This window comes from Tetrao urogallus (assembly GCF_951394365.1).
Source record: "Tetrao urogallus genome assembly, chromosome: 7".
Classification (NCBI taxonomy): Eukaryota; Metazoa; Chordata; class Aves; order Galliformes; family Phasianidae; genus Tetrao; species Tetrao urogallus.
The window spans coordinates 49,401,235-49,428,613 of record NC_136820.1 but is presented as its reverse complement, the minus strand read 5'-3'; the positions used below and the strand labels follow the sequence as shown (position 1 = coordinate 49,428,613).

General features: G+C 44.1%; 1 protein-coding gene across 1 annotated transcript in view; it reads right to left on the bottom strand.

Moving 5' to 3' along the window:
- The window catches only part of OBSCN (obscurin, cytoskeletal calmodulin and titin-interacting RhoGEF), a gene marked incomplete at both ends in the record, with an annotated part of 161,587 nt that overhangs the window by 113,847 nt on the left and 20,361 nt on the right, over positions 1-27,379 (bottom strand). Inside the window, 16 exon segments of the mRNA XM_079538679.1 lie at positions 1,774-1,927; positions 2,627-2,739; positions 3,056-3,322; positions 7,296-7,559; positions 7,777-8,046; positions 8,498-8,764; positions 9,740-10,015; positions 10,781-11,056; positions 12,828-13,103; positions 14,298-14,573; positions 15,359-15,634; positions 17,236-17,511; positions 18,818-19,093; positions 23,290-23,565; positions 24,219-24,494; positions 25,332-25,607. Coding sequence (XP_079394805.1) covers positions 1,774-1,927; positions 2,627-2,739; positions 3,056-3,322; positions 7,296-7,559; positions 7,777-8,046; positions 8,498-8,764; positions 9,740-10,015; positions 10,781-11,056; positions 12,828-13,103; positions 14,298-14,573; positions 15,359-15,634; positions 17,236-17,511; positions 18,818-19,093; positions 23,290-23,565; positions 24,219-24,494; positions 25,332-25,607 — 4,095 coding nt within the window.

Genomic DNA, 27,379 nt, shown 5'->3' with positions numbered 1-27,379 from the left:
AAGGATAGAGAAAACATAAAATAGAATGGCTTAGGTTGAAAAGAACCTTTAAATCATCTAGTTCCAACCCCCCTGCTACAGGCAGGGACGCATCCCTCCAGACCGACTCTTCTTAGGGTCAAGGCTGCTCTCAAGCCATTCTCCTCCTGGCCTGTACCTATGCTTGGGATTGCCCCAACCAAGGTGCAGGACCTTGCACTTGGCCATGTTGAACTTCATGAGGTTGCCATGGGTCCACCTCTCCAGCTTGCCCAGGTCCCTCTGGGTAGCATTCCTTCCACCTAGCATGTCAACAGCACCACTCAGTGTGGCATCATCTGCAAACTTGCTGAGGGTGCCCTTGATCCCACTGTCCATGTTGCCTACAAAGATGTTAAATGACACTGGTCCCAACACCAGTCTCCACCTGGACATTGAGCAATTAACTGCAACTCTCCGAGCGCGACCATCCAGCCAATTCCTTATCATACAGCCTTATCCTTATCCATCAAATCTTTCTCCAATTTGGTGACCAGGATGTCATGCAATGCTTTGCAAGTCCAGGTAGATAACATCAGTTGCTCTTCCATTATTCACTCATGCTGTTACTCCACCATGAAAGGCCACCAAGTTTGTCAGGCATGACTTGACCTTGGTGAAGCTACATTGGTTACCACCAATCACCTCATCTTTATTTTCCAAACTATATCAGACAGAACTCTCTTGTGTCACTATAAACCTTTTTTCATTCATATGCTTCTCTGCATGCTCCCAGTCTTTCCTTAACTCGTGTGCCCAGAACACATGGAATCTCAGGCACAAGTCTTACCTAAAGGGTACCTTTGCTTCAAAATCTCTTGAACATGACACAGTCCCTTTTAACTCTCCAGGTCTGCACTTATTTATGTCAGAACTGGACTATATTTCGGTGCTACTGCTTCTCTTTCCTCCTGAAGGGCCTGGATACAGCTTGGATTAACCTCAGGAGCAAAGTTCCTGCATAAGCCAGCCAGCTCTGAAACAGCAGCACAACCTGGCTGCAGAGTGAGAGAAAATGAGAGTTCACCAAAGTAATGGAACAGGACAGATGTTCATGAAGAGACTGCTAACACTGAACCTAAGTGGCCACATGAGGACAGCATCTAGTAAGAAATAAGAAAAAAGGATCCTTTCAGATGTTCCTTTGGAAGATGGCATCTAGCAGGGCATAGCAGACCTGCATGTTCAGTAACCAGTCTGATGCTTCAGAGCCTGGTGATTAATAACAACTGGGGTTTAACCAGTGCAATACATGGAAGGAAAATCTGTCTTGAGCATAAAGAAGAGAGGCAGCCAGCTATCATGGCATTCTCTTTAGCATTTACTACACTGGTAAAAAGTATGGCAACTCTTGAAATTGTACCCAGGGACTGTCCAAGTTTGTATTCGAGTACGTATGCAAGTCCTTCTTTGGCACTGGCAGAAGCTGAACCAAACCATGGGCATACCAGACACTGAATCCCTGATCTATGCCAGTCTGTCCAGCATTTGCTCATTTGCTGATCTGGAAATACTGTTTAAGTTCCAGAAAATATAAATCACTTCTAGTAGATGGAAAACTCAATTAGAGCTTCGTCCAAAAATATTCTTCTAAGGATAGAACAAGCACACAACAGTTCTGCCAGCATTCTCACCAAAAAGAGAAAGGCATCCAAAAATGACTAACCAAGAAATGCCCAAACTGCCCAGAAAGCATTTCTTGCTGTGGAGCAAAATACCTCAATAGGATTTATCTACTCTTTCAGTTAAACATACCATGAACCTTCAGTGTAGCTGATGTCTTGTCTTCAGCTGCTTGGCACGTGTAGGTTCCCTGGTCTTCATATTCACACTTGTGGATAATGAGACTTCTCTTATTTCCCTGGGAAGTAATGCCCACTTTTTTACTTTGCTGGAGCTCCTTCCCATCCTAGAAGGGAAAATGCCAAGTCAGATCTCCAGTCCTTCCACCTCTGCACTGACCAAAAGGAGTCTTCAGCTCCATGCTTAATACACCTGACTCCCAAGACTTAATGGAACTGTGCTTACTGGAACATATGCTGCACAGTGCAATGTTTTCAACGTGTGGGGAGGGCTGTAGAACAAATGTAAATTCTGGCTGACCTGTGACAGCTTAAAGCACTGCAGAGGATTGGCAACAAGCCCATTTGTACATTATCTTGAAGAAACGACATTATACCCACGTAAGGGAAGAATCAGCACAGCCCCACCAAGGTACACAAAGTGCCTGAGCAAATTCTCAGACTGTCAGGTGCAAAGAAAACTGAGGTTTTACCTTAAAACTCAGTTCACAACGGAGCTATAAATTCTGGGTGAGAATTTCTGTGTGAGAGCTGAAGCTCAAGACTGTACTCCTACCAACAACATTTTGTGCAGCAAGACTTCAGGAGTTCACAATAAGCTCGAGACAAATTTCAATTTCAAGCTGATAAATGAACTCAGGATATAACAACAAAGAGTGCTGATTTGGGGCAAGTAAAAGAGCATAAAGAGAGCTATTCCAAAGCTATAAAGCAAAAGCTCAGACTTGCATCCCTTGGAAGTGAAATTAAAGGCTCTCATTCATTTGCAGAGAAGCGAGAAATGAAAATGTCATTGCGTGCCATACCTTGAACCACTTGACATCCACATTGGGCCTGGACAGCTCACACTCGAATGCGACCTTGTCCTTCTGAGTGACACTAATATCTGCCAACGGTTTGCTGATTTTCACAGGCAATTCTGAGAAGGAAAAAAAAAGGATGTGCATTTAAGTGGGAATGAGGTCTCCAGGAGCATCTGGCATGAGGAATAATAAAAGGCAGGGCCTACTTTCCATGCTTAATATAACTTGTAATTAATAACAAAAACCTACTGTTTTGAGCACGTTATCATTACTCGTGCTAGGGACAATGATGTTACAACAATCCTCTTGATATTTGAGGGATATTCTGTTGGCTCAGTGCATAATGTTCTCTGCAGTTGCAAAGAAAGCTGGTTGTGCTCTTAAAGTACTCTGGAACAGGAGCAGATAACCAAATCCCAAAGCAAGCAGTACCTAACACAGTGAGCCTCCCCGATGAATGAATGCTCTCTGCTTTAAAGGAGATGAGTCCTGCATCTTCAAGAGTCACAGAAGAAAGTGTCAGTGAATGTTTCTTCCCCTGGACGCCCATCGTGACATTTGGTGCAGGCTTCAGCCTCACGCCATCCTTCTGCCAAGTCCCTTCCACATCCTCGTGGGACACCTCCACAGAAAAGGTGACAGTGCCCTTCTCAGAGACTTCGAGGGGCTGCAGACCTTTCACCAGCTTGATCTGCCTCACTGAAAAACAAAAGGGAGAGGTTGGAGATCTCACACCAGGAGCTGAGAAAGAGAATCCTAGAATGAATCGTAGAAAGGTTTGGGTTGGAAGGGACCTTTAGGATCATCTAGTTCCAACCTGCCTGCTGCAGGCAGAAACACCTCCCTCTACACCAGGTTGCTCAAAGCCCCATCCAGCCTGGCCTTGAGTGCTTGAATAGCATCAGGACTTCCAAAAGAAATTACTTCCCTCTTCCTCCCCCAAATACAGTATCTGCAAATTAAACAACAACCTTTACAAAAAGGAAAACTTGTTCATAATCAGATCATGTGTGCTCTTCTTAAATGGATCCTTCCAGATGGAAATAAACAGCCACAGGCAGAAGTTTCAAGTGGCCTCTAGATATTATCCCACATTGTATTGCACACAAGACCAAAAAACAAATTACTTTTGCAAAGTTGTTCTTCTTATTAGGCAATAACCATTTGGGGAATAGTAGAACTAGATAAAGTTTAACTTCATATCAAGAGACTTGAAATTTAATTCTCATGTTCTTGGTATAATTTCTGCTATGATTATTTGGCCTAATTATGCTTTTCCCCGATGAAAGCCTAGAAGTGCATCAAAAGAAGGACCAATTTACCCATGACTTTTTTATTTGTCTTACTCAAACATCTCCTTCTGACCACGACTGGCAATAAAATATTCAGCCAGAATACAGGTTTGAGCAGCTCAGTTGTTTCTAGGATCTCCTGGAATCTTAAGCTTGGAACACACGCTTGTCTTTTGATTAAGTGCCTTTTACAGTGGAGTAAAGCAATAGGTTTTCACATAGCTATTCCTCACTGACTTTGCTCTGAACACATTCTCAAACCATGCAATATCAGTCCAAAGGGAAGAGAGAGAGACGGGAGTGATGCTCACTGCCAGACTGTGAGCATTCAAAGAACATCTGCTGATGAGCTCCAATATAGCCAAAGAATATATTCAAGTATTTGCTTAAGAGACAAGAAATATGGAGCATAACTTCAGTCTTCTGCTGTTAAACTCTTGCTTCTACCATAAACCAGGATAAGAGCTCAATGCTGTTTTAGATGGAGGACTCGTAATTAAAATAACTACAGCAGAATGAGGAAAGGGGCACACTATCACAGTAATTCTCTACTACAATTAGCTAAATTCCAGTTTGGATCATGTTTCACCTTGGATCACTTAAATCTTCAGCCACTTGATGAAACTATCTCAGTTCGTCTATAGAGAAGCTATTTTCTACATTGTCAATAAGCTGTGATTGCAGCTGGATATCTGGAGAGCACAAGTCCTGTAGTTATCTTGTACCAACATCCTCTCCTTCCATCAGAACAGGAAGTTTTTAATTCCAGACTCATGCAAGCTTGCATAACACACCTTGTGCAAAACTGTGAAAACACTGTTGGCAGCTATCAGGACAGCCAATTGCTTCCTGTATAGACATTGCTCTATCAGTTTTGCTTTTTTTGCTTGGCTGTAACAACAGACGGTGTCTAAAAACTCACACAGCTGAAGCAACCATGCTGATATATCGCAGGCATTGGAGGTGCTCAAAGTCATGGAGATGTGGCACCGAGGGACATGGTTAGTAGGCATGGTGGGGTGGGCCGGGGTTGGACCTGGGGATCTCAGTGATCTTCTCCAACCTGAATGATTTGATGATCTTGCTGGAAGGAAACTGACACAATCAGAGCTTGAAAAAAAATGCCTCGGGGTGCAACTTGTAAGAGGGAACGAAGCAGCAAACTGCGCAACGCTGAGCTGCGCTCTTCCAACACGAGGTATCAATGAGCTGCTGTATTTCCCTATCTTATGTGGAGCCATTCATCCAATCTCACTGAAACAGTAAGCCTGAACCTAAACATAAATCAGCATCGTAGTCACCTGTGGTTCCTTAAATATCCAGAAAGACACTCCAGAGGGTAATTCAGTGCCTCTACAAATTAAAGCAGTCTCTGGAGGTCTTGGTATTTTTCAATCTCTGTTGGCTACAGAAGGATCTGAAGTGACGCACATGGCCCAAAGATTAGCACTGACAATCAGTTAATATCTGCAGGTTGTTTTGCTTGTTTGCTTGCTTGTTTTATTTCCTACAGCCATCCAGTTTGGAGAAAAGATGAGCAACTGCCAATAGCAGTGATAACTGCACATTTTGGGACACAGAAGCAGAGTTTTGTGACAACTGTCAGCCCAGAATATGTTGGTGATGAAGCTGTCCTAACAGTGCATGCCAGTAATTTGACAAACCCTGCTCTGTGTGAGACAGTTTGTCATCAATTTTTGATATTTTTGATCCCCAGTTTGCTCTTAGGCAAACAAACAATAAACAAACCAAAAACCAACCCAGTCCTCATCTCACCCTTTCCAGCTGCTGCCTCACAGAAGTGGCAAAATAAAAACTCTTTTGTACTAGAAGAGAGACTTGCAGTGGAGTAACTTAAATCAGAACAGGAGACTGAAGGTGTTGGGAAAGACATCCAGGCTTAACTACAGGGCATGCATGCAGAATCACAAGACAAAGGCCAAAATCAGAGAAATCAGAGCTTTGTGAGAATTAATGGGGTTGTTGTCAGTGATTTCCTCATGCCCAACCTATTTGCAAATGTAAACCCTTCCAGTGAAAAAAAGGAAAGCTACATATAGGTGGGGAGAATTGTTGGTGAAATTATTTGTGATGTTTTCCCTAATAATATGGCCAAAATCCTGGAGCAAGAGTTAAACTTAAGCATTCACTCTATGTAAGTAATCTCATGGAAGGAAACTGCAAAGCTAATCCACAGCTAAAACAGTTTAGAGATGAATTGCAGAAGCTTGTTTACTTTGCAGAAGTCTGAGCTTTAACCTGCTCTAACATCTGTGCACTGCTGAGATTCTGCTACAAAAAGTCTGAAGCAATGCAACAAACCAACCTAAAGAACTCACACCACCAGAACACAAAATTCTATGGCTGAAAATACCTACAAAAATCATCCAGCCCTTCTCCATTGCTGCAGGACATGTTCAGCTCTCTGTGTCCCAGACATATTTCACTGACCTTTTCTGAAACCCGTGGTGGAGGCTTCAAAGCCCCTCCAAATGGCTTATTCAATCATCCAACCATTAAAAAGCTTTTTTGTTGTATAACTTGTATCTTTCTCATTGCAATTGAATTCCATTATTTCTGCACGGAGAACAGATTGTTTGATTTTCCACTTTCTAAGAGCCTTTTATGTACCATAAGCCTGCTGTCAAGTCTTTCAGTACCTATTATTTATGACCTACACAGCAGCAATTGGTGGCAGGGGCTTTGTAGACAAAATTAGATAGACCTTAAGTGCTTAAATTCTGTCCTTGTCTATTCTGTAGCAATCATGGCAAAAGGATGCAGGAAATAGGACAGAAGTACAGGGCTACACCTGAGGCACCATTAGCTTACTTGAAAGGAAAGCATCCATAGACAGATTGGCTCTTGTGTTTTTATTTTGATTTTTTAACTCTGACTGAATATAAAGAGATTCTCTGAAAGATGTGCTTTGTAGAGAAGAATGGATGAGTAAGCAGGGAATAGGTTGCTGATAGCTATACAAATGAAAAAAGCAGACTGCACCAGAGTGAGAAATACCAGAATCATAGAATGGCCTGGGTTGAAAAGGACCACAATGCTCATCCAGTTTCAACCCCCTGCTGTGTGCAGGGTCAGAAACCACCAAACCAGGCTGCCCAGAGCCACATCCAGCCTGGCCTTGAATGCCTGCAGGGATGGGGCAGAAGAAAGAGAAGAATCAGCTAGAAGATTATGGTCAATGAGAAGCCTTCTCTTCCACCTTATCTCAGGAATTTATCTGATGGCCAAGCCCACAGCTGTGACCCCATGTCCCCATGGCAAGAAGGGGTGGCAGTGGCCATTGTGATAATGGAGAAGACCTGAATCCAAGTTCAAATCGGATCCAGTGTATTTACAGACCTTGCAATCATTCAACTTACTTTCCACATTGATCTTAGCTTGGGTCTTGTCATCAGGACTCTCACAGCAGTAAAAGCCCCTGTCTGCAAAGGAGATGTCCTTAACTATCAAGATATGCTTTGTTCCCTCAGCTTTGATCTGTATTTTTTCACTTGGCTTCAATACAATGCTGTTCCTCATCCACTTGACTTCTCCAGGCTTGGTCAGCTCTACCTCCAGGGTCACTGTGTCTCTCTCTTCAACAGTTTTAGGCTCCAGTTTCTTCTTAAATGAGATTGAGGCCTCTGGTAAATGAGAAGAAATAATAGCAACAATGTAAAGAATCCACAAAACAGTTTTTTAGAAAGAATTTAAATGGCGGCTCCAGTCCCAGTGCACTCTGGGGAACCCTACTTAAGGAAATAAAATTCCATACCGTTACCCATAACCAGAGGAAAGACTACATAAAACCCACAAACAGCACCAGTGACAACCTGTCAGAAGGGCATTACTGGCCCTTACCCCGGACTCTGAGGTTGGCTGTGCTTTCTACGCCCTCAGCATTGGCAGAGATTTCAGCTGCATCTTCCAGTGTCAGATCAGTGATGGTGAGGCTGTGGTTGGTGTCCTCCTGTGAGATCACATATTTCTTGCTGGCTTCAATCTTGTCACCATTCCTGAACCAGGTGACCACAGCATCACTGGGAGTAACAGTGCACTTGAACACAGCCTCTTTTCCTTCTTCAGAAGCCACGTTGTTGAGACTCGTAACAAATTTCACCACTCTGGGAGCTGATGGAGAAGAAGAAACCACTTAGGAGCACATCTTTGAGATGCAGTATGGCAGTGATTTTATTGGAAGCATCAAATTTTACAACTCGCAGTAAGTGACCACCATAACGCCCCACCACATCTCCTGTCTGTAGGTTGCATCTATAAAGATGCAAGACAAAAAAAAAAGAGAGGAAAAGAAGGGGAAAAAAATCCCATCCTACATTTGGGATGCTTAACTCCAGCCTCGATGTGGCACGAAGGTTGATTTGCCCACCTACATGAGCTCAACAGCTGTGCTCTTCACAAATAGATGTTCCACAGCGATTTAGAGAGGAAGCGAAGTTCCGTACTCAGTTGTCAACACAGGGAGCAGCATAAACACATGAATAAAGTCAGCTCTGCAGGGTTGTAATGGCTGATGAAGCCAAGAATCCTTCCCCACTGCCACCCCTCATTCGCAGTGACATACCTTTGGGGGTGATGGTAATGCTGCTCTTGTCATCTCTGGACTCACAGAAGTACTCTCCCTCATCCTCAGCCCGGATCCCTGTTATTGTCAGGGTTCGTTTGACCCCTTCCACGTGAATCTGGAAACGTTTGCTGGGTTTGATCTCAACTCCATTCCTGCGCCACACCACCTTGCCTTTGGCATGGCTCACTTCACAGCTCAAAGTGACACTGCCTCCAATCTCAGCCTTAACGGCTTCGAGCCTCTTGGTGATCTTCACTGGGATTTCTAAGATGCAGAGGAAAGAAAAGAACTGTGAGAAAGTAGAAGTTATGAACTGTGTTCTACAGAACCTATTAGAGCCAATTTAAAAGGGAAAAAACAACACAAGAAAGACAAAACAAACAAAAAGCCACAGACAGACTTGGGGATCGGGGTAGGCTGAAATAAACCCAAAATATGGAAATCTGGAGAGATTTTATTGACATGGAATTATATGACCTTTATCATTCTGCAAACACAAGAACAGTGCCTTAAAGAGGCTTGAAGTTTACCTTCCTGTGTTTCTAATCTTCTACCTGATGAGATGCATGGTGCTATTGTTTTATTTTGTTGCTATTGTCGGTTGGTTGGGACTGTCCCTTGTTGCTGCTTTAATTGTTTTTAGTTTGTTTGTTGGTTTTAAATCAGAGTCTAATTTGCCTGAATGTAATTAAAAATCTGCTGCTAGAACCCCAGCAGCCACATTTGTACCGCATGTAACTGCAGACACAGCCAATGGGATGTGACACATTCAACCTGCTGGGTGGATCACTCCCATGCACTCACTGCTGAACGGAGCTGGTGGGGTGCACCCCAGCTGCAGATTTCTCCAGCGTCTGAAGGGACATAAATCCCATTCTACATCCTCCTCATCAGATTTGTCATGCTTAGCAGAGTCAGGAAGAGCTGAGGCTCTGCCCATGTCCTGCCAACTGCTTTACGAGGGGATAGAAATTGTGTGATGACAGTGGGAAACAAACAGCAGGAAAAGAGCCCATGATAGCTCTTGAGATCTCAAGCAGCCAGCAGAGGACAAACTTGGATCTCTGGAGGCAAGAAGGACTTTTCTGGTCTATGTTGGGGATGCCACAGCAACTTCAAAGGCAATTAAAGTATAAAGGTTGGAACAGCTTTTAGGAGAGATCAATCTTCTTCACTTTATCCTCCCATAAGAAAAGAGCAGCTGTTAGGAAGGGATACAATTTGCAGGCTGCTGCTCACCTTTCACTTCTACTTTGAATTCCTGCTTGTCATTCTTTGTTTGGCAAGCATACACAGCAGTGTCTGTGCTCTCTGCCAGGTTCACTGTCAGAGTCCTGGATGCCCCATCACTCTTGATCTCATACTTCTTGCTCGCCTTGATTTCTCTTCCATCTTTGTACCACTTCACTACAGCTGTTTCTGGTGTTACTGAAGTGGTCAGAGTGATGCTTTCATGTTCTTGTACAACGAGAGGTTCCTTCTGGACAAATTCCTTTCCAAATTTAGCCTCTGGTTCTGGGAAAGATATTGAAACAGGAAAACTAATAACTTCTCAAATCCTCAAAGACAGCAGTTTGCAGTTTCCACGACTCACAATTGCACACCAGCTCCATAATCTGTTAGAACATAGGAATATGGCTAATACAATCTTTTGCTGAGTGGGAAGAAAGAAAATGATCCATCAGGAAATCCAGAGCTTCTGCTTAGAAGAGAAGCAAAGGAATGGAAATTGAAGTATGCATTTTATTTGCTACCCGTGAAAATGTGTTTCTTAAAAGTAAAATTACCTTTGTAATTCTTCTGCCATTTCCAGAATTGTAAAACTAATTGAGAAGTATTAATATGCTGAGTATGGCCTAAGTATGGCCTATTTTCTATTCATTTTACTCCCTTTCTCTTGGCCTCTTCATATCATACAATGCTTTGCCACAGAACTGGGCAGTTCTGGAACACACAGCAGCATCACTTAATCACCTTCCTCCCTATCTCTCTCTCTGCTCTTCAGAACTTTCCATGCCCACTTTCAGCTCCTGGTCACTGAAACAGATCAGGTGATGAGGTGTGCAAAGATAAGCAAAATCTGTATAGCATTTCCTTAGTCCACAACCAGAATCTCACCTTGCTACCACTACATTAAAAAGGAGAATCTAATGTGTGGTGCAGTTCACTGATGTTGTTTCAGAGGGAACCATGGCTGCACCATGCCCACAGGGTAGAAGATAGCCAGTCTACCCCTAAGCCACAGCATTGCTGCTTAGTGTTCACAAAGTGAACGCTCACCAGTTGCTTCCAGCTTGAAGGTCAGCTTCTGGCCAGCAGCCTCACAGACGTATTCTCCAGCATCTTTCTTCTCCACCTGCTCCACAACCAGACGCCGGGTTTTGCCCACAGTTTCCATTTTGAACTTTCTAGAGGAGGCAAGCAGTCTTCCATCCTTGTACCATTTTACTTCGGTTGTATCCTGTGCTACTTCACAGCTGAGGGTGGCACTTTCTGCCAGGGCAGCACTCACCTCCTTCTGCACCTTCTCCTGGTTTATAAACGCAGGTTTTGGCTCTGAGTGCAGCAAAGAAAGAAAGTATTGGCTGAGGGACTGAAATGAGACCACCTTGCAGGTTTGTATGGACAGGTTGGAAAACTTTCAGGTTACCGCTTGTGCCCATACTGATTGCCTTCACTAGAGAATATCAACTCTTCTGTTTAAGCAAACTGTAATGCCAAATCTAGGCAAGAAAGAACCTAGGAACTGAAAAGGAACCAAGAGGATCCTTCACACCAGTCCCATGGTTGCAAACATATTTAACCCAAACGTTCCCAAAGAACATCTGTCTTGCAGGCAACCATAAGCCCCTGAGTTCCTTTTACTAAAGACCCACAGTGAAACATCAAAGACACATAAACGTGTGACAGCAAAGCCACTGGCTTCATGGCTCACTTTTCATGACCCAGAACAGTATTCCTGGCTTCTTGAACACACTCCTCATAGCCTCTTTCATTGCCACAGCTGTGACTGTCAAAGGCACAAAGGAAATATGCTCTCCCTACAGCACTCAGGTAGCCCAGCACAGTGGCTGGCAAAGTACACAAGTATGTTTGCAACTTCATAGTTCCCTTTGACATCACAAGCTTAAAATAGGTTGGGGACCTAGCGACCTGGTCTGAAGAACCCTTTGCTGGGAACCTTTCCTGACCAAAGGCCATTAAGCACCCAGCAAAATGGTAGGGCATCTTGAAGGCTGAGATCTCAAGTATGTTATGTCACAAGTTGGAAAAGAAGCATTTGCAACCCATCACAGTGAGTGCTGATGCCAAAATGGCAAATGACAAAACATATTCCAGCCACAAAGCTTTCAGAAATGAAAGTGTGACGTGAGAAGAATTTTGCAATGGCTCTCTCACAATTAAAATCTTATAACAAAAGAATGCATGAGAAAAAATACTTAGGTGTTTTCTGAAAAGATTCTTCTAAGGAATGTTTTCTTGTGGTAAGTAGATGCTTCACAGTAGAACAGAGAAGAAACCAAGCAAGCAAAGTGTGAAATGAAGAAATGCTTCTCTGTTAATGATTAATCGCCTATTTGCTGCCATTCAGAGCTATTTTCATTTTAACACTGCTCTTGTGCTGGTTATCAGCAGAAATTTTAGCTCAGCTGCTTTCTGCTGGTCCAGCACTGTGTGCAGAAATGCTTCACAGCAGGATCACTCTGGGCACACATCTCTCCACTGCCCTCCTTTAAATTCAGCTGAAAATGTTTCTGTTCCTCATCCTGATGGCTCCTAACTTACCCTTCTATTTTTGCCTCACCAACCCAGTCCTTTGTTCTTTGTGTGCGATTTGCAGATATTTTACTTTGAGTTTTGGGAACACTCAGCTCCATCAGGTCTCTCACGGTGCGAGGCAGACTCACCATTCCAGATGCAGCCCCCAACATAAAGGCATAGCAAACAGGCTGCTAGGAGGAGCTCCTGCTGCCCCTGCCATGACAGGCTGCACACAGAAGATGCACTCCAGCCTCACCACACACTCTTGTCTTGGTTAAGCGTTTCAATGAATAACAATCACTGTTTGGGATCTCAGGCACAGGATGAACTTGAATAATATCTTGAATATTGCTTCTATTGTATGTATATCAGCAATTATTATTCTACAGACTGAAAGAGGCCTTTGTGCCACACTAAAACCAAATACTTCACTTGCTACAAATCCAGGCAATCAGGGGAAAAAAAGCTCAGCACAGACCATTGCAACTGGATCACTGCATAACAGCAACTACAGTTTTTGCTTTATTATCCTCTGCTGTAATACAGACAAGACTTGTTTTCTCACCTGTGACGTGGATCTTGAAGGTCAGTTTCTGGCCAGCAGCCTCACAGCTGTACTCCCCTGCATCTTTCTTCTCCACCTGGCTCACCACCAGCCGACGCAATTTGCCCTCAGACTCCACCCTGAACTTCTTGCTCGAGGTGAGCAGTTTCCCCTCCTTGTACCACTTCACCTCAGTCTTGTCCTGGGCCACCTCACAGCTCAGCGTGGCATTTTCTGTTGGTGCAGCCTTCACCTCCTTCTGCACCTTCTCCTTGTTGATAAATACAACTTCTGGCTCTGAGAAGAGAAAAAGATTCATGTCTGAGATATGAATTTGCCCACTGCCCTTCTAGCTTACAGGAACAATGGAAAACCATCTCTGACCTGGCAGAACACACCTAAATCTGCTGGAAGAACATGGAAACTGTGCCATGGAAGGTGATTTGCTTGGTTTTCATTTGCTTGTCTGTCTGCTGCAGTTCTGCTTCCTAAAGAAGCTTTTAGTAATATTTTTGTGACAAAGCAACTATCTCCGTGCAGCAAGCTAGGATATCTTAAAGCCACTGTACTGCAGTCAAAGGAAGAAATAGTTTTGGTTGAAGCTGAGTGCAAATTGACTAATTCCTATGTCAGGAAATGTACCATGCTGCATCAGAGACCCATATCATTCGTTTCTTTTGTTCCCAACAGCTGCCTCTGCTGTCAGCGCTGGGTCGTTCTGTTCCTGCAAAGAGTGACAGACCAGGACTTCATGTTCAGGACTTTGTCACTATTTCTCATCCCACCCTGAGAAAAGCTTAGCTTATCTCACATTATTGCATCCAAATGGTGAAATACCCTCATCCTCCAGGAGGCACATTAGTCAGGTCACTTGCAAGAGAATTAGGAGGCAGAGAGTACGCCAGAAAACGGAATTGTTTTTCCTACTCTGGAGCCACAGTAGGGCAACGAATCTTGGGTGACTCTCCACACCACTTCCTTCCCCTTGCTGCCAACTACTGATGCCTCAGAAACATTAATCTACACGAAACCTTCCAGTTATATCTTCCCCACAGGATGATGAATAAAAAGGGATCAGACATTGGGCTGCTACCCAAATGCTCACCACATTGCTCCTCTTCTAAAACCCTTAGAGAATCAGTTGCATTGCAGAGTTGTCCAGTTGTAGAAGTGTGTGTGGGGATAGAGAGGTACAATTAGAACCTTTCTGTATATGGCTCTATTCCCACAGCAAAGGGAAACTGTGGAAGTTTCTAAAGAATGGAGCTGCCTGTCCTAAGGACTTTCTAAAGCTTTATAGAGATATAAAGGGAAATATATATTTAAACTCTTTTCATCATTTTTCCATCAGACCTAAACCATACCAGTCATGATTTCCAAAAATATGACACCTAATAGGAAATATTCTTATACAAGAATAATAATTTTTCTAAATATTCTAGAAATTATTCTAGAAATAGAAAGAAAAGGGCAAAGAATGTCCTCTCTCACCTGTGACATGAATCTTGAAGGTCAGTTTCTGGCCAGCAGCCTCACAGCTGTACTCCCCTGCATCTTTCTTCTCCACCTGGCTCACCACCAGCCGGCGCAATTTGCCCTCAGACTCCACCCTGAACTTCTTGCTCGAGGTGAGCAGTTTCCCCTCCTTGTACCACTTCACCTCAGTCTTGTCCTGGGCCACCTCGCAGCTCAGCGTGGCATTTTGTGTTGGTGCAGCCTTCACCTCCTTCTGCACCTTCTCCTTGTTTGTAAATACAACTTCTGGCTCTGAGAAGAGAGAGATGCATTAGTTGGGCCACTTAGAAGAAGAGCAGGATTTTGGCAAGGAGTCAGAAAACTGAATCAGTTCTCCCACTCTGATGTCCCAGCAGAATGATGTGGAGAGAAGTTGTGCAATCTGTGGATGCCCCATCCCTGGAAATGTTCAAGTGCAGATTGGCTGGGTCTTAGAGCAACCTGGTGTGGTGAAACGTATTCCTGTCCACGACAGGGTTTGGAACTGGATGATCTTTAAGGTCCCTACCAACAAGAGCCATTCTATGATGCTTCTTGTATGATTCTCCATGTCTCTTTCTTCCCCTAGCTGCAATTTACTTCATGTCTTAGAATCATTAACTTATACAAAACATTCCTGTAGTGTTCTCCTCACAAGCTGAAATGAGACATTCCAAAGTAAAGTAAATGTGCAAACATAGGGCACACACAGCCTAGTGCTTGACACAAAGCCCCTGTTCTGAAACTTCCTGAAAATCAGCTGCAATGCAGAGTTGTCCCAGTGGTACCAGTATGTGAGAATGGAGAAGTGCAACCACAACTTTCCTTTCTATGGCCTCATTCCCACAACAAAGGGAAAATTCCTGAAGATTTTAAAGGATGGAGATGCCTCATGACTGCATTTGGAATAATACATTCAATTTCCTCATCAGAAATAAGCCACCCCAAAGATCGCCTCCAAAGATTTTAAGCATAACAGGAAAAACTTACAGACTAACAATCATGTTCTAAAATACTCTGGAAATGGGAAAGAAAGGCTGAAGAGTGTCCTCTCTCACCTGTGACGTGGATCTTGAAGGTCAGTTTCTGGCCAGCAGCCTCACAGCTGTACTCCCCTGCATCTTTCTTCTCCACCTGGCTCACCACCAGCCGACGCAATTTGCCCTCAGACTCCACCCTGAACTTCTTGCTCGAGGTGAGCAGTTTCCCCTCCTTGTACCATTTCACCTCAGTCTTGTCCTGGGCCACCTCGCAGCTCAGCGTGGCATTTTGAGTCAGTACAGCCTTCACCTCCTTCTGCACCTTCTCCTTGTTGATAAAAGCATCCTCTGCTTCTGGAATTGAAGGCAAATGGGCAAATTTAAGACATGAATCTTTTCTACACAGCCTTCCCCACATGCCCACGTTAGTCTTTGGATTGTACTGTTGAGGGTAGCTTTCCCACTCGCATTTCCTGCCAGTGCCATCAACTGAATGCCCACATCTGAACTACATCAACTGCCAGCAAAGATCTTCCTCCCTGACACCCCAAAGCAGCTTAGATAGCCATAAATTGTTTTCATTTATACTAGTATCATGTTCCAAAACGTTCAGAGAAATACCCATTTCCCCAGTGTCCAGCAGCACACCAGCACACACAGTCATTGAAAAGTTTGTTTCATATAAGGGGACAGGCATTAAATTGTCCAAACAAGCTGACAGCTGTAAGTTGTTTTCCCAGCAAAAGCCAAGCTAGGCTTGAGAAGCAGTCTTTGCAGTAATAAACATTGTGTATTTATTATCTTTATTTCCTCAGAGCTCCAGGGATGTGTCAATCCAGAGCTGTGTTTCTGTAATGTATTGAAACTAGTTAGCCCCATGGTGCTGCAATTGTTCAGCACTGCACCAGCTCAGAACCAAAAGCAAACTAATACATGAACTCCTCAGTTTGCCTTAAGTTTATCAGGACACAGGTGAGGGTCAAGGTTAAATCCTGTTTGTGATTAAGTTATAGTGAGGAAATCTATTTTTCTCTCCTACTTATTTCTGAAAACACTTCTAATATCTCATTAGTTTTCAGAGGCCATAATAAAATACTTTCCCCTATGGAATCATAGAATGGATTGGGTGAGAAGGAAGCTTTAAAGGTCATCCAGTCTGACCTCTTGCCATGATCAGGGACATCATTACTAGACGCTACTGACCAGCGTCCCCATCCAGCCTGGCCTTGGATGCTCCTGATGATAAATCACCCACAACCTTCTCTGAACAATCTGTTCCAATGTATCACCACCCCCATCATAAAGAACTTTTCTTATGTGCAATCTGAATCTACCCTCTTCACTCCTGAAACCCATTGCCCCCCGCTCTTTTGTTATAGACCCTAGCAAAAAGTCTTCTTCCATCTTTCATATGAGACTCTTCTAATATACTGAAAGTTTGCCTTCCCCTCTTTCTGGAAAGAAAAGCACCAGCTTTACACCTTTTTATTTCCTTCATACCTGCTACAGAGAAGCAAACAAAAGAAAACACATGAATACTGTTTATTGGTGTAGGTTTCTTTGATTTAATAGAAACCACTAATGCCTCCTTCCAGCACTGCGACTGAATGCTGTCTCTGAGATTATGCAGGAACAAGCACTTGCAAGGGAGTCTTGTGCTCTGAAGATATTTTTAATATTCTTTAATTTCCCCCGTAATTACTGAATTCTCATTTTGCTATCACTGCATTTCTCTGAGATCCAGTTATCTCCAGCATGTCCTAAGCATAGGCTACCAAAGTCCTCTGTGTTCACAACTTCAAAAGGCAAACAGATTGTGAAAAGTACATGAGTTAAACAGTAGAATGTAAGTTCTGTCTACATCACTGACTGCTGGGGTTGAATGTGTCAAGCCACTTAGCTTTCCCCTCTTTCTTTTTTGAGGGGTTCAATACAGATGAAGCAATTTCACTCACCTGTGACGTGGATCTTGAAGGTCAGTTTCTGGCCAGCAGCCTCACAGCTGTACTCCCCTGCATCTTTCTTCTCCACCTGGCTCACCACCAGCCGACGCAATTTGCCCTCAGACTCCACCCTGAACTTCTTGCTTGAGGTGAGCAGTTTCCCCTCCTTGTACCACTTCACCTCAGTCTTGTCCTGGGCCACCTCGCAGCTCAGCGTGGCATTTTCTGTTGGTGCAGCCTTCACCTCCTTCTGCACCTTCTCCTTGTTGATAAAAGCATCCTCTGCTTCTGCAGATTGGGAGAATATTTAGAATGCACAAGTATGTTCACACTGTCCAATGTGTTCAAAACCAAAAGCAAAATGCTGCTTATGACACCTTCATGTATGTTTGTCATTTTAGAATGGTCTCGTTTGTACTAAAGGTGATCCAGATTAAATATGTTCAGTCTATTAATTACCAGTGACCCAACACTTCATTCATTGTCTGCTATATCCACATATTCTTCACATCTTTAAATATTTTTCATATTCATACCTTTAAATATTCTTCATACCTTCAATATTTTCCAGTAATTAAGGTTTCTGAGCCAATATTTTCCTTATTTAAGCCCAGAGCTGTTTCTAAAAGAGCTCCTTGCAACCTCCCCCTGTAAGTGGCTGGGAATCTAGATACACTAATGCACCAGAGAAGGATGCATTATGTGAATTTGAGATCCTTTTTGACTCCGTTTCTGTGTAGTTCTTGGAGCTGTGCATAACTTGTTCCTAAAAAATCTGTTTTTAGAGGGGGGTGATAGTTTTAGGATTACACTGATCAAAAACTGGAAGCAAAAGGAAATACCAAATATAAGCATGTTGTGCTCTGTGATATGCAGGTCTCAGGAATGACTCTAGAAAAACAGTAATTTAAATATTTCTTATTTGAACCTGAAATGCTATTTACACAGACCAATGTATTATGCAGTATTTATATGACCCCTGATGGTGCTTGTTTCTGTCCTTGTAGGCAGGAGTACTTCTTTTACTGCATGCCTACAAACCAATCTCAATTCTTTACCAAATCATCAATAGTGTGAGTAAGGCTTAGTTACTGAAACTCAGAGGCCTCTACTGATTCTCAGTAGTAATGAATATGACATCATGACATAAGTTAACTGCACTTAAATTCAGCCGCCTGAGAGTTAGGGTTGATCTCAGCTCCCACAGTAACACATTCAAGCTTCAGTTTCCCAATGAGAATGAGGGATTTGAAGCTCTGCTGTACTCAGTGGTGACCTGCAGTGGAAGGCAGTGGATAATATGCCTCACCCTACAGCAGACACCTGATGGTGGCAGCTCACTCCTCAGGCTGTATTGACCACAGCTGACCATATTCCAGTTGCCCACATACAGGCATCTTGGGCAATTTGACATGCCCCGTGCATCCAAGATATCTTCATGAGGCTGGGAAACATACAAGGCTCTCTCTCAGGAGAGCTTTCCCTCTCAAACACAGCAGCTGAATGCCAGCAGGGATCTGTAGAGAATTTCAGGTATAACTGGAAACCAAGCGGGACTCATGGGCCATTCTGTGATGAGAAACAACTCTCTCACCTGTGACATGGATCTTGAAGGTCAGTTTCTGGCCAGCAGCCTCACAGCTGTACTCCCCTGCATCTTTCTTCTCCACCTGGCTCACCACCAGCCGACGCAATTTGCCCTCGGACTCCACCCTGAACTTCTTGCTCGAGGTGAGCAGTTTCCCCTCCTTGTACCACTTCACCTCAGTCTTGTCCTGGGCCACCTCGCAGCTCAGCGTGGCATTTTCTGTTGGTGCAGCCTTCACCTCCTTCTGCACCTTCTCCTTGTTGATAAAAGCATCCTCTGCTTCTGCAGATTGGGAAACAGAAAAAAAACCCTAAACAAATGGGCTTCCATTTTTACCCCATGGTTTGCCCTACAAAAAGCTGTAGAAGTGCAGAGTGTTTCTGATGCACTTACATGATGGACTTCTAGTGCTAGCCAGCTACTAACAGCAGCCCAATTCAGAATAAGCTTCCTATGCCTGTTTGGGTCCCAGGAAAGATCCCAGGGTATTGAAGTTGCTACTGATGCACAGGCTCCAAGGACGAATGCAGGACTAGCAGGTATGGGGGGACTGACATTGCCCTTTATTTACAGTGCAGACATGGAAGACCATTCATCCAGATCATTCATGCAAACATGTTCAGGCGTACCCAGCTCAGGTGACCAGGAAGGCTCCTGCTCCCCAGCAGTCATGGCAAACCCCTCCATGACCTTTCCTATCGCCTTCCTCCCCACTGTCGCCCTGTGAAACATCCTGCTACCATCCTTTTCCCTCCCTTCATGACTTTCTCCTCCGCATGGTGTCTGATCTCTGAGTGGCAGCGGTTGCCTGGAAGGGTAAGTTCAGGTCAAGCTCCTGTGCTGCTGACCGTCGCAGTACATGCAATCCCAGGATTCACACCACGGCTCTGCCAGCAGCACTGCAGTCCAGTGAAGGCGAGAGAGCAGAGCAGCAAGCCAGTGCAAGAATGCAGTTTCTATGCTCTACGTTTGAGCTCCCTGGTTGTACTGACTGTAGAAGTAGCATTGTCTCCACTCGTCTTCAACAGCCCCGGTTTTGATTGATGATTTTCAGAGGAGGTTCAAGTTGCATGTTAAGAACAAATTCTTCTTAAAAATAGGGGTGATGCAGTGGCACAGCAGCGCAGGGAGGTGCTGGGGTCACCATCCCTGGAAGTGCTCAAGAACCATGGAGATGTGGCACTGAGGGACGTGGACAGTGGGCATGGTGGGATGGGTTGAGGCTGGATGCGGGGATCTCAGTGGCCTTTTCAAACCTGAATGGTTCTATGAAGATTAGAAGGCTTGCTTATTAACAACATACATGGCCTATACCAACCAAGTGATGCAAAACTTCTCACAAATGCATTCCAGCCAACTTGTAGAGCAAGCAACACTTTGGTAGGAGCTCAAGGACACACGATGGTCTGCATTAAAAACTGGATGATAAAAAAACATAAACGTTTCATCTTCTATCCAAAACTTGGATGATAAATATGGAGGAAGCATTAATCAAACAAGTTCCAAAGCAGCAGTGAGTGCTAAGTTTAATATTACTTGCTAAAAATTAGCAAGTGTCCTGGGTTTGGGCTGGGAGAAAGCTCAAGGGATGTACCAAACCATATGGCATCATGCTTGGCAATAAAAGCTGGGGGGGAGAAGGAGGAAGAGAGAAATGTCCAGAGCAATCTTGTTTGCCCAAGAAACCATTATGCACTATGGGAACTGTTTTCCTCAAAGTGGCTGCACATCTGCCCACCGATGGGAACTGGCAGATCAATTCCTTGGTTTGCTTTGCTTGCATGCACAGCTTTGTCTTTAGCTGTCAACTCCCTTTACCTCAGCTCATGAGTTCTCACACTCCTGCCCTTTCAGTTCCCTCCCCTATCCAACCTGGGGTCAGTGAGCAGAGATGTGTGGTGCTGAGCTGCTACTGGGTTCAACCACAGCAGCACAGAAGGAGTTATTCATCTTCTGCATTCTTGCCCTTCAACACTAAGCATTTTTACAGCAATGGGAAAAAGTGACTGTATCTTTTAATGAGCTCACAAAGTGACTTACACTAGCCAGAAATCCCTCTCAGAAACACATCATAAAGCTGAGCAAGCAGTCAGTGTAGACGAGGTTTCCAATTTCTACCATCATTTGCAGGTGAAGTTCCACTAGGATCAAGGTGATGGAGCTTCAGCCCACTTCAAATAAGGATTTCAGTGCACACCACAAATGTTGAGATAACGAGATGGCAGAATCAGCCCTTTTTACTGTATTTTTTCTATAGGTGTCCAAGGTGTGCAGCACTTTTTTTTTTATGATAAGCAAGAAGGCCGATCTGCATCCTATAATGCTCAACACTGAGCACCTAACCTTCAAGATGTCCTTAAAATGGGATGGTTCTGTGCTACTAGCGGAACCCTGGGGTACAGGAACCCTAAAATGCTTTCTGAGTGCAATGGTAAGAGGATAAATTAAGACTCAGAAAGCCACTGCACTTTGGGATTAGCTTGTAAGATGAGGATTTCTGCAGCGAAAGAGCCAACCACTCAGAGTACTCATAATCCCTCCTGACTTTCACACCGGATCGTTTTGCAGTGAGTGCTGGACTTGCACGTCATGTTACAGTGGTACACATGAGAAATACAGCAACGGTAGCTAGGCAAGCACTCTCCACTTATGGCAGAGGGGGAGGTATTACATTACCCTGTGCAGCCATGAGGTCATCCAGTCTGAAAGAGAACAGAAAACCTTTCGTTTCTGAGGCAAACAGCTAAGAATAGCCCTCAGCTAGCAAAACTCAGTGTAAAAGCATTACATTTCTGTGTTTTCTCTCTACACCTCTGCAATAATACGTGGGCTGGCTTTGGCCACTGAGGATTAACTTGGTTGAATCCAGCTGTTGCCATGGTCTTTCCATCATTGTTCATGTTTCATTTCCTCTGGCAGACTCCTCTCAAACCTACCCTTCCTGTAATCCAACTGTCAATTTGCTGAGCCAAAAGCATGAGCTACACAACTCATAAAAAAGATCCAAAGGCCCCAAATCACATCCAGACGGTGTGTGAACAGTAAGAGCTGATAGTTTGGAGTCTACACCAGAGGCAGAAGGAAATCTTTCTCCTACAAGAGCAGAGGCATATTGCACACAGGGACAGAAGGAGCAGAATGCCCCAAGACAGAGAGAGCAGCAAAGACTGCAACCTTTACAAGGGAACAGAACGCAAGCTATGTCCTGCAAAGACTCCAGGTCTCCAGCCTGTGTGTGAGCAGAAAGTCAGTAGACTCCCAGTACAGTTGCTCCTCCACATAGCTGATAAAATGCCAAACCCTGGCCACCAGGATTAAGCTCCAATGTGTTTAATGCCGTAAGAAAGGAGAAAATAGATTCCCTGTCCTGATCAGAATACGAGACAAGAGCTGTAAAGCTAACAGAGAACAAGTTGACTTATGAGCAAAGCCAGTAGAGTGTAACAATGAATAAAACAAAAGAAAAAACGTTGTCATCAGCCAGTTCAGAAATGTCACTCAGAATGCATCTGAAGTGCCCATGGCTATCTGGAGCATAGGTTAAAATTCACTGGATTTTGTGCAAAATATATTGACACCAAAGCAATATCTACTGCAGTTGGAATGATAGATCTGCCTCTGTGCTAAACGCTCAGACTAATGAGAAATGTGCAAATAGAAAAAATAAATGGACTCATGATTGGTCATTACGTCTATAGAACACGGAATGAACAGTCATCAACTTTGGATTCAACAAGCCACAGGCAAAGTGCAGTGCATCTGGCCAAAAGTTCTTAGGAAATGCTACCACCACCAACCAAACCTCGGTGCAGCCACAGTAGAGATCTGTAAATACTACTGTTGAAATATTGATCGGTAGAGCAGTGCTGCACACTGTTGCATACATCACTGTTGGACATCCATAGACAGCTGATGATGAAAGCAGTCGTAGGGGAGGAGCTGGATGAAACGTTGTTAAAAACAAATCCTGATTTCAGCTGCACGCGTTTGTAAGCATTTCTTTTTCATCCTTCTCAAAACAGTTTCATGGCAGAGTCAAGAGCGCACGTTCACATACAAATTTCCACAGCCAGACTGTGGAATAATCAAAGAAATTTTCTGTTTTGGGAGATATGACATCTTGCAGAGAAAAGACTGACATGAAAAGGAGAAAATACAATGACTTTCATGCCTGAGTAGCAAAAAGAAGAGGAGGAATACCACCCTGGAAGAGATTTTATAGAGCAGTGCCTGCTAGCAAAAAACTATAGATTCAATATCAGAGCACAAGGAGAATTACAGGCAGTTGAATGGCTGATATCAGGATACCTACATGTAACAAGTGTTGTGCCCTACAAAACCTTACTGAAATGTTAGCTTCGACAAACATCAAAAGGCACCTCAACAGTATTCCTACCTTCTGGACAGACAAAAAAGGAGGAAAGAAAACACAGACACAAAGAAAGGAAATGAAATGTCAACCAAAATGTGTTTCCTACCAATAACATGGATCTTGAAGGTCAGTTTCTGGCCAGCAGCCTCACAGCTGTACTCCCCTGCATCTTTCTTCTCCACCTGGCTCACCACCAGCCGACGCAATTTGCCCTCAGACTCCACCCTGAACTTCTTGCTCGAGGTGAGCAGTTTCCCCTCCTTGTACCACTTCACCTCAGTCTTGTCCTGGGCCACCTCGCAGCTCAGCGTGGCATTTTGAGTCAGTACAGCCTTCACCTCCTTCTGCACCTTCTCCTTGTTGATAAAAGCATCCTCTGCTTCTGCAGATTGGAAGAAGCAATTTACAGTGAACAAGTATGTTCACACATTCTGTAGTTTTCATCTTAAATACAAACTCCTGCTTACAAGAACTTTTCAAGTAGTTCTGTCATTTTAGAATGGCCCCATTCATAGTGAGGAGACTGCTCAGATGGGACATGGCCCTGTGTACAACCTGAGGACAATATAGCAGCTGCTTCTGAGTAAAATATTCCAGTGCCTGAGAAGCTCAGGTTCTTTCCATCTCTATGGATGCACGATACCTGTCATTTTGTTCCATGATGTCATGCACAAGTAGGTATCTAACCTCATCTGCTGCTGGTACTCAGACATAAGCTTCATCCACTCTAGATGCTTTCTCGAGAATGATTCCAGCCCTGTTTTACTACAATCCCTCTAAATCACAACAGTTTATAAATTTGTTTACTTCACTACTTTTTCATAAAAGAACAAGGGCTGTTAAGTGGGATTCAACTCACAGACTAAGACATCTAGCTATAAGCATCTGTGTGACAGAGTACACATAAACTGGTTGCCTGAGCTCTCATTGCTCAGTGAAGATCTACCCAGTCCCTGTAGCCTAAAGAGCGATTTATTTTGCTTTGGACTTATTGAGACTCATGGGCCATTCTGTGACGACAAACAACTCACTCACCTGTGACATGAATCTTGAAGGTCAGTTTCTGGCCAGCAGCCTCACAGCTGTACTCCCCTGCATCTTTCTTCTCCACCTGGCTCACCACCAGCCGACGCAATTTGCCCTCAGACTCCACCCTGAACTTCTTGCTCGAGGTGAGCAGCTTCCCCTCCTTGTACCACTTCACCTCAGTCTTGTCCTGGGCCACCTCGCAGCTCAGCGTGGCATTTTGTGTTGGTGCAGCCTTCACCTCTTTCTGCACCTTCTCCTTGTTTGTAAACACGTCTTCTTTCTCTGCAGGGAGATCACAACAGTCACACAGAGATTTCTGCTGTTGTCTGCTGCAGAGCTTACTCCATTTCCCCCCCCGTTTCACTATAGTTGCCCTTCACAGAAGTGTCACGATGCCTCATTAAGACAGGAAATTGGGAAATGAAAGGTGTATGGGACAAAGCTAAACATTTCATACTCTGAACACAGATTTGGACAGGAGATTTTGAGCACCTGCATGCACTGCCTGAACCCCCCTCCCTCATCTCTTTTTCTCTTCTGATGTCTCTTTATAGTTCCACTAGATCAGAAGGGAACAGCTCTCTGGAACAGGTTGCCCAGGGAGGCTGCGGATGCCCCATCCCTGCAGGCATTCAAGGCCAGGCTGGATGTGGCTCTGGGCAGCCTGGGCTGCTGGTTGGCGACCTGCACACAGCAGGGGGTTGGAAGTGGATGAGCACTGTGCTCCTTTGCAACCCAGGCCATTCTGTGATTCTATGAGTCTGTGATTATTTGCATTTTCCACCTATTTGTGTCATTCAAATTTCATAACCAGATCTCTTCAAACGCCTCCCCTTTTCTCTCCCCTTGCACACACGATGTGCCCTCGTCTGGTAACCCTGCACACACCAGCTGACTGTGAGAGATGCAGAAGTTACCCTCCTTGCCTATCATTTGTTGCATTTATTCACTGCTGGATGTAAAAGCACATGCATAGCAGTGTTGCTACGACACTTGACAACAAAGCAAGTCCTACAGCCAAAATGCTTTGCACCAGAGAGGCTGTAAGTTGATCCTTCAAATTCAAGACATGCAAAATGAAACATTCCTTTATCCCTGGGATTCCAAGCATTTTCTCACCTCTGACTTTGACTTGGAATGTTGCTTTGTCATCCTTTGTTTCACAGCTGTAGCTCCCTTGGTCTTTCAGGGTCACGTTTTTGACGATGAGCTTGCGGTGTGTCCCTTGGGAAATGATGGTTGTCCTCTGGTCCTGCTTTACCTCTGTTTGATCCTTCTTCCATACGACAGCTCCGCTTGCAGCTGACACCTCACACACCAGCTCCAGGTCTTCAGAAGGACTGACTGATATTTCTGGAGTTGTTTTGGGCTTGTTGACAAAATTAATGGCTTCATCTGAAGAGAAAAAGAGGAAGTGGTTTACACCCTGACTCAGGCTTATCCAGCACAGAGTTAAGATACAATTAGAACTGATTGTAATTTCTCTGCTCATCACACTTGGGTGATCAAGTTTCATCTCTGGAGGCACTCACATACAAACTTGTGCATGATTCTGCTGTAATTTAACTACGACAGTGTTAAAGCTGCTCTTACACAGCCAGTCCTCCAGCTGAGATACTGCAGTTACCTGTGCTGGGATACTCATTGCTCAAGTTCCAGTCATCCAGACAGCTAGTACAGAATGGCCTCCAGTTTGGCAGCTGGCTGTTGATTAATACTTTATACACTGACACATATGAATAAGGTAATCTTACATACACGTGCACACTCATACACACAGTTGAACTTGTTAATCTAGGGGGGTACACTCCAGCTGGGCTATTCTACAACTCTGTATTAACACATTAAGCATCCAAATGTGACTGTTTCCATAAGTAAAATTGCTGCAGAATTGCTGTGATAGAAATAACAGTCAGTGTGTTTTGCCAAACAGGTGGAACTGGAAAATCTTTGCAGTTCTGTTTTCATCCTTCTCAAGTAGTGCTTAGCCTCAGCGCTGGTGGACATCCTATTATAATGCACCCAGGTATCCCAGTGTGTCATGAGATTGCTGGTTCTGCACCGAGGCATTAATGACAGACCTGTGTAAGTAAAGGGTGCAGCTGTGCAGCTTCTTTTTTTTTTTAATCATTTCTGTATTCTGCACGTTTTTCTGAAGCTAAATGAAGGCAGCTAAGTAACGTGTTTGCAATACGTGAACAAACCTATTCAACACCCTGTCTCTAAGCTAACGAGCAGCATTTGATGAGCACATCAGCATTTCATGCCCTTCGTTCCATCCAGACAGAACCTGCCTGAGGAGCAAACTGATGGCTGTCAGCTACAGGCAGTCCCAGCTTAGTATTGCATTTCTTTTAGCAACAACTGTTGCTTTCAGTCACTGAAAGCACCAAGGCCAATTGCTGTGCCAGGCACATTATGGCAGCGAACAAATATTTCGTTAAAAATTGCAATAGTTAGGAGCCATCTATTCTTTTAAAAGTAGATGACCAAAGAAGAACAGTCCCTCTAGAGTCAGGCTGTTGAGAACTAATAGCATAAATCAATTCCATACAGATAGTCTTAGGGGCAGGAAAGTAATCTGTTTTGTGACCATTTGGGGCTCCTAATTAACCCTGCTTGATGGCTTTTCTGTCTGAGCCACGTGATGCTCTGTGATAGGAGTTACAGCCATGCTTCCCTTAACCCTACACACATGGCCACCAAAGCAGGAGGCATCCAATCTCAGGGAATCATGCAGCCTTCTTCTGCATTTGATGCTCAAAGACAGCCCCAGAACTTTTAAAATCTTATCTCTCATCCAATAATGTTCATCAAAGAGTGCAAGTTGTCCTTTGGGGATATCTTTTGCTCTGCATCAACCAGTTCAAATGGAGTCTTCTTGGCTTGTTTTAGATCGGTTTTTCAACAGGTAAAGCCAGGGTCTTTGAGTTATACTCAAAGTGAAATTGCAAAATGTAGGATTCTCAACCAAATAGAACTGAAGGTGGGGTGCAGAGCGAATACCTGAACCAACACCACCTGCAAGCAATCCTTCAATACCTTAGGAAACCCCAGTGATCCCAAGTCCAGTACTGTGCTTGTTTTATCAGGTCTGCTGAGTTTTTTGGTTAGTTAGATGGTGAGCATCACGATGGTGATGGCTGGGCAGCTGGGCGAGAGGATCT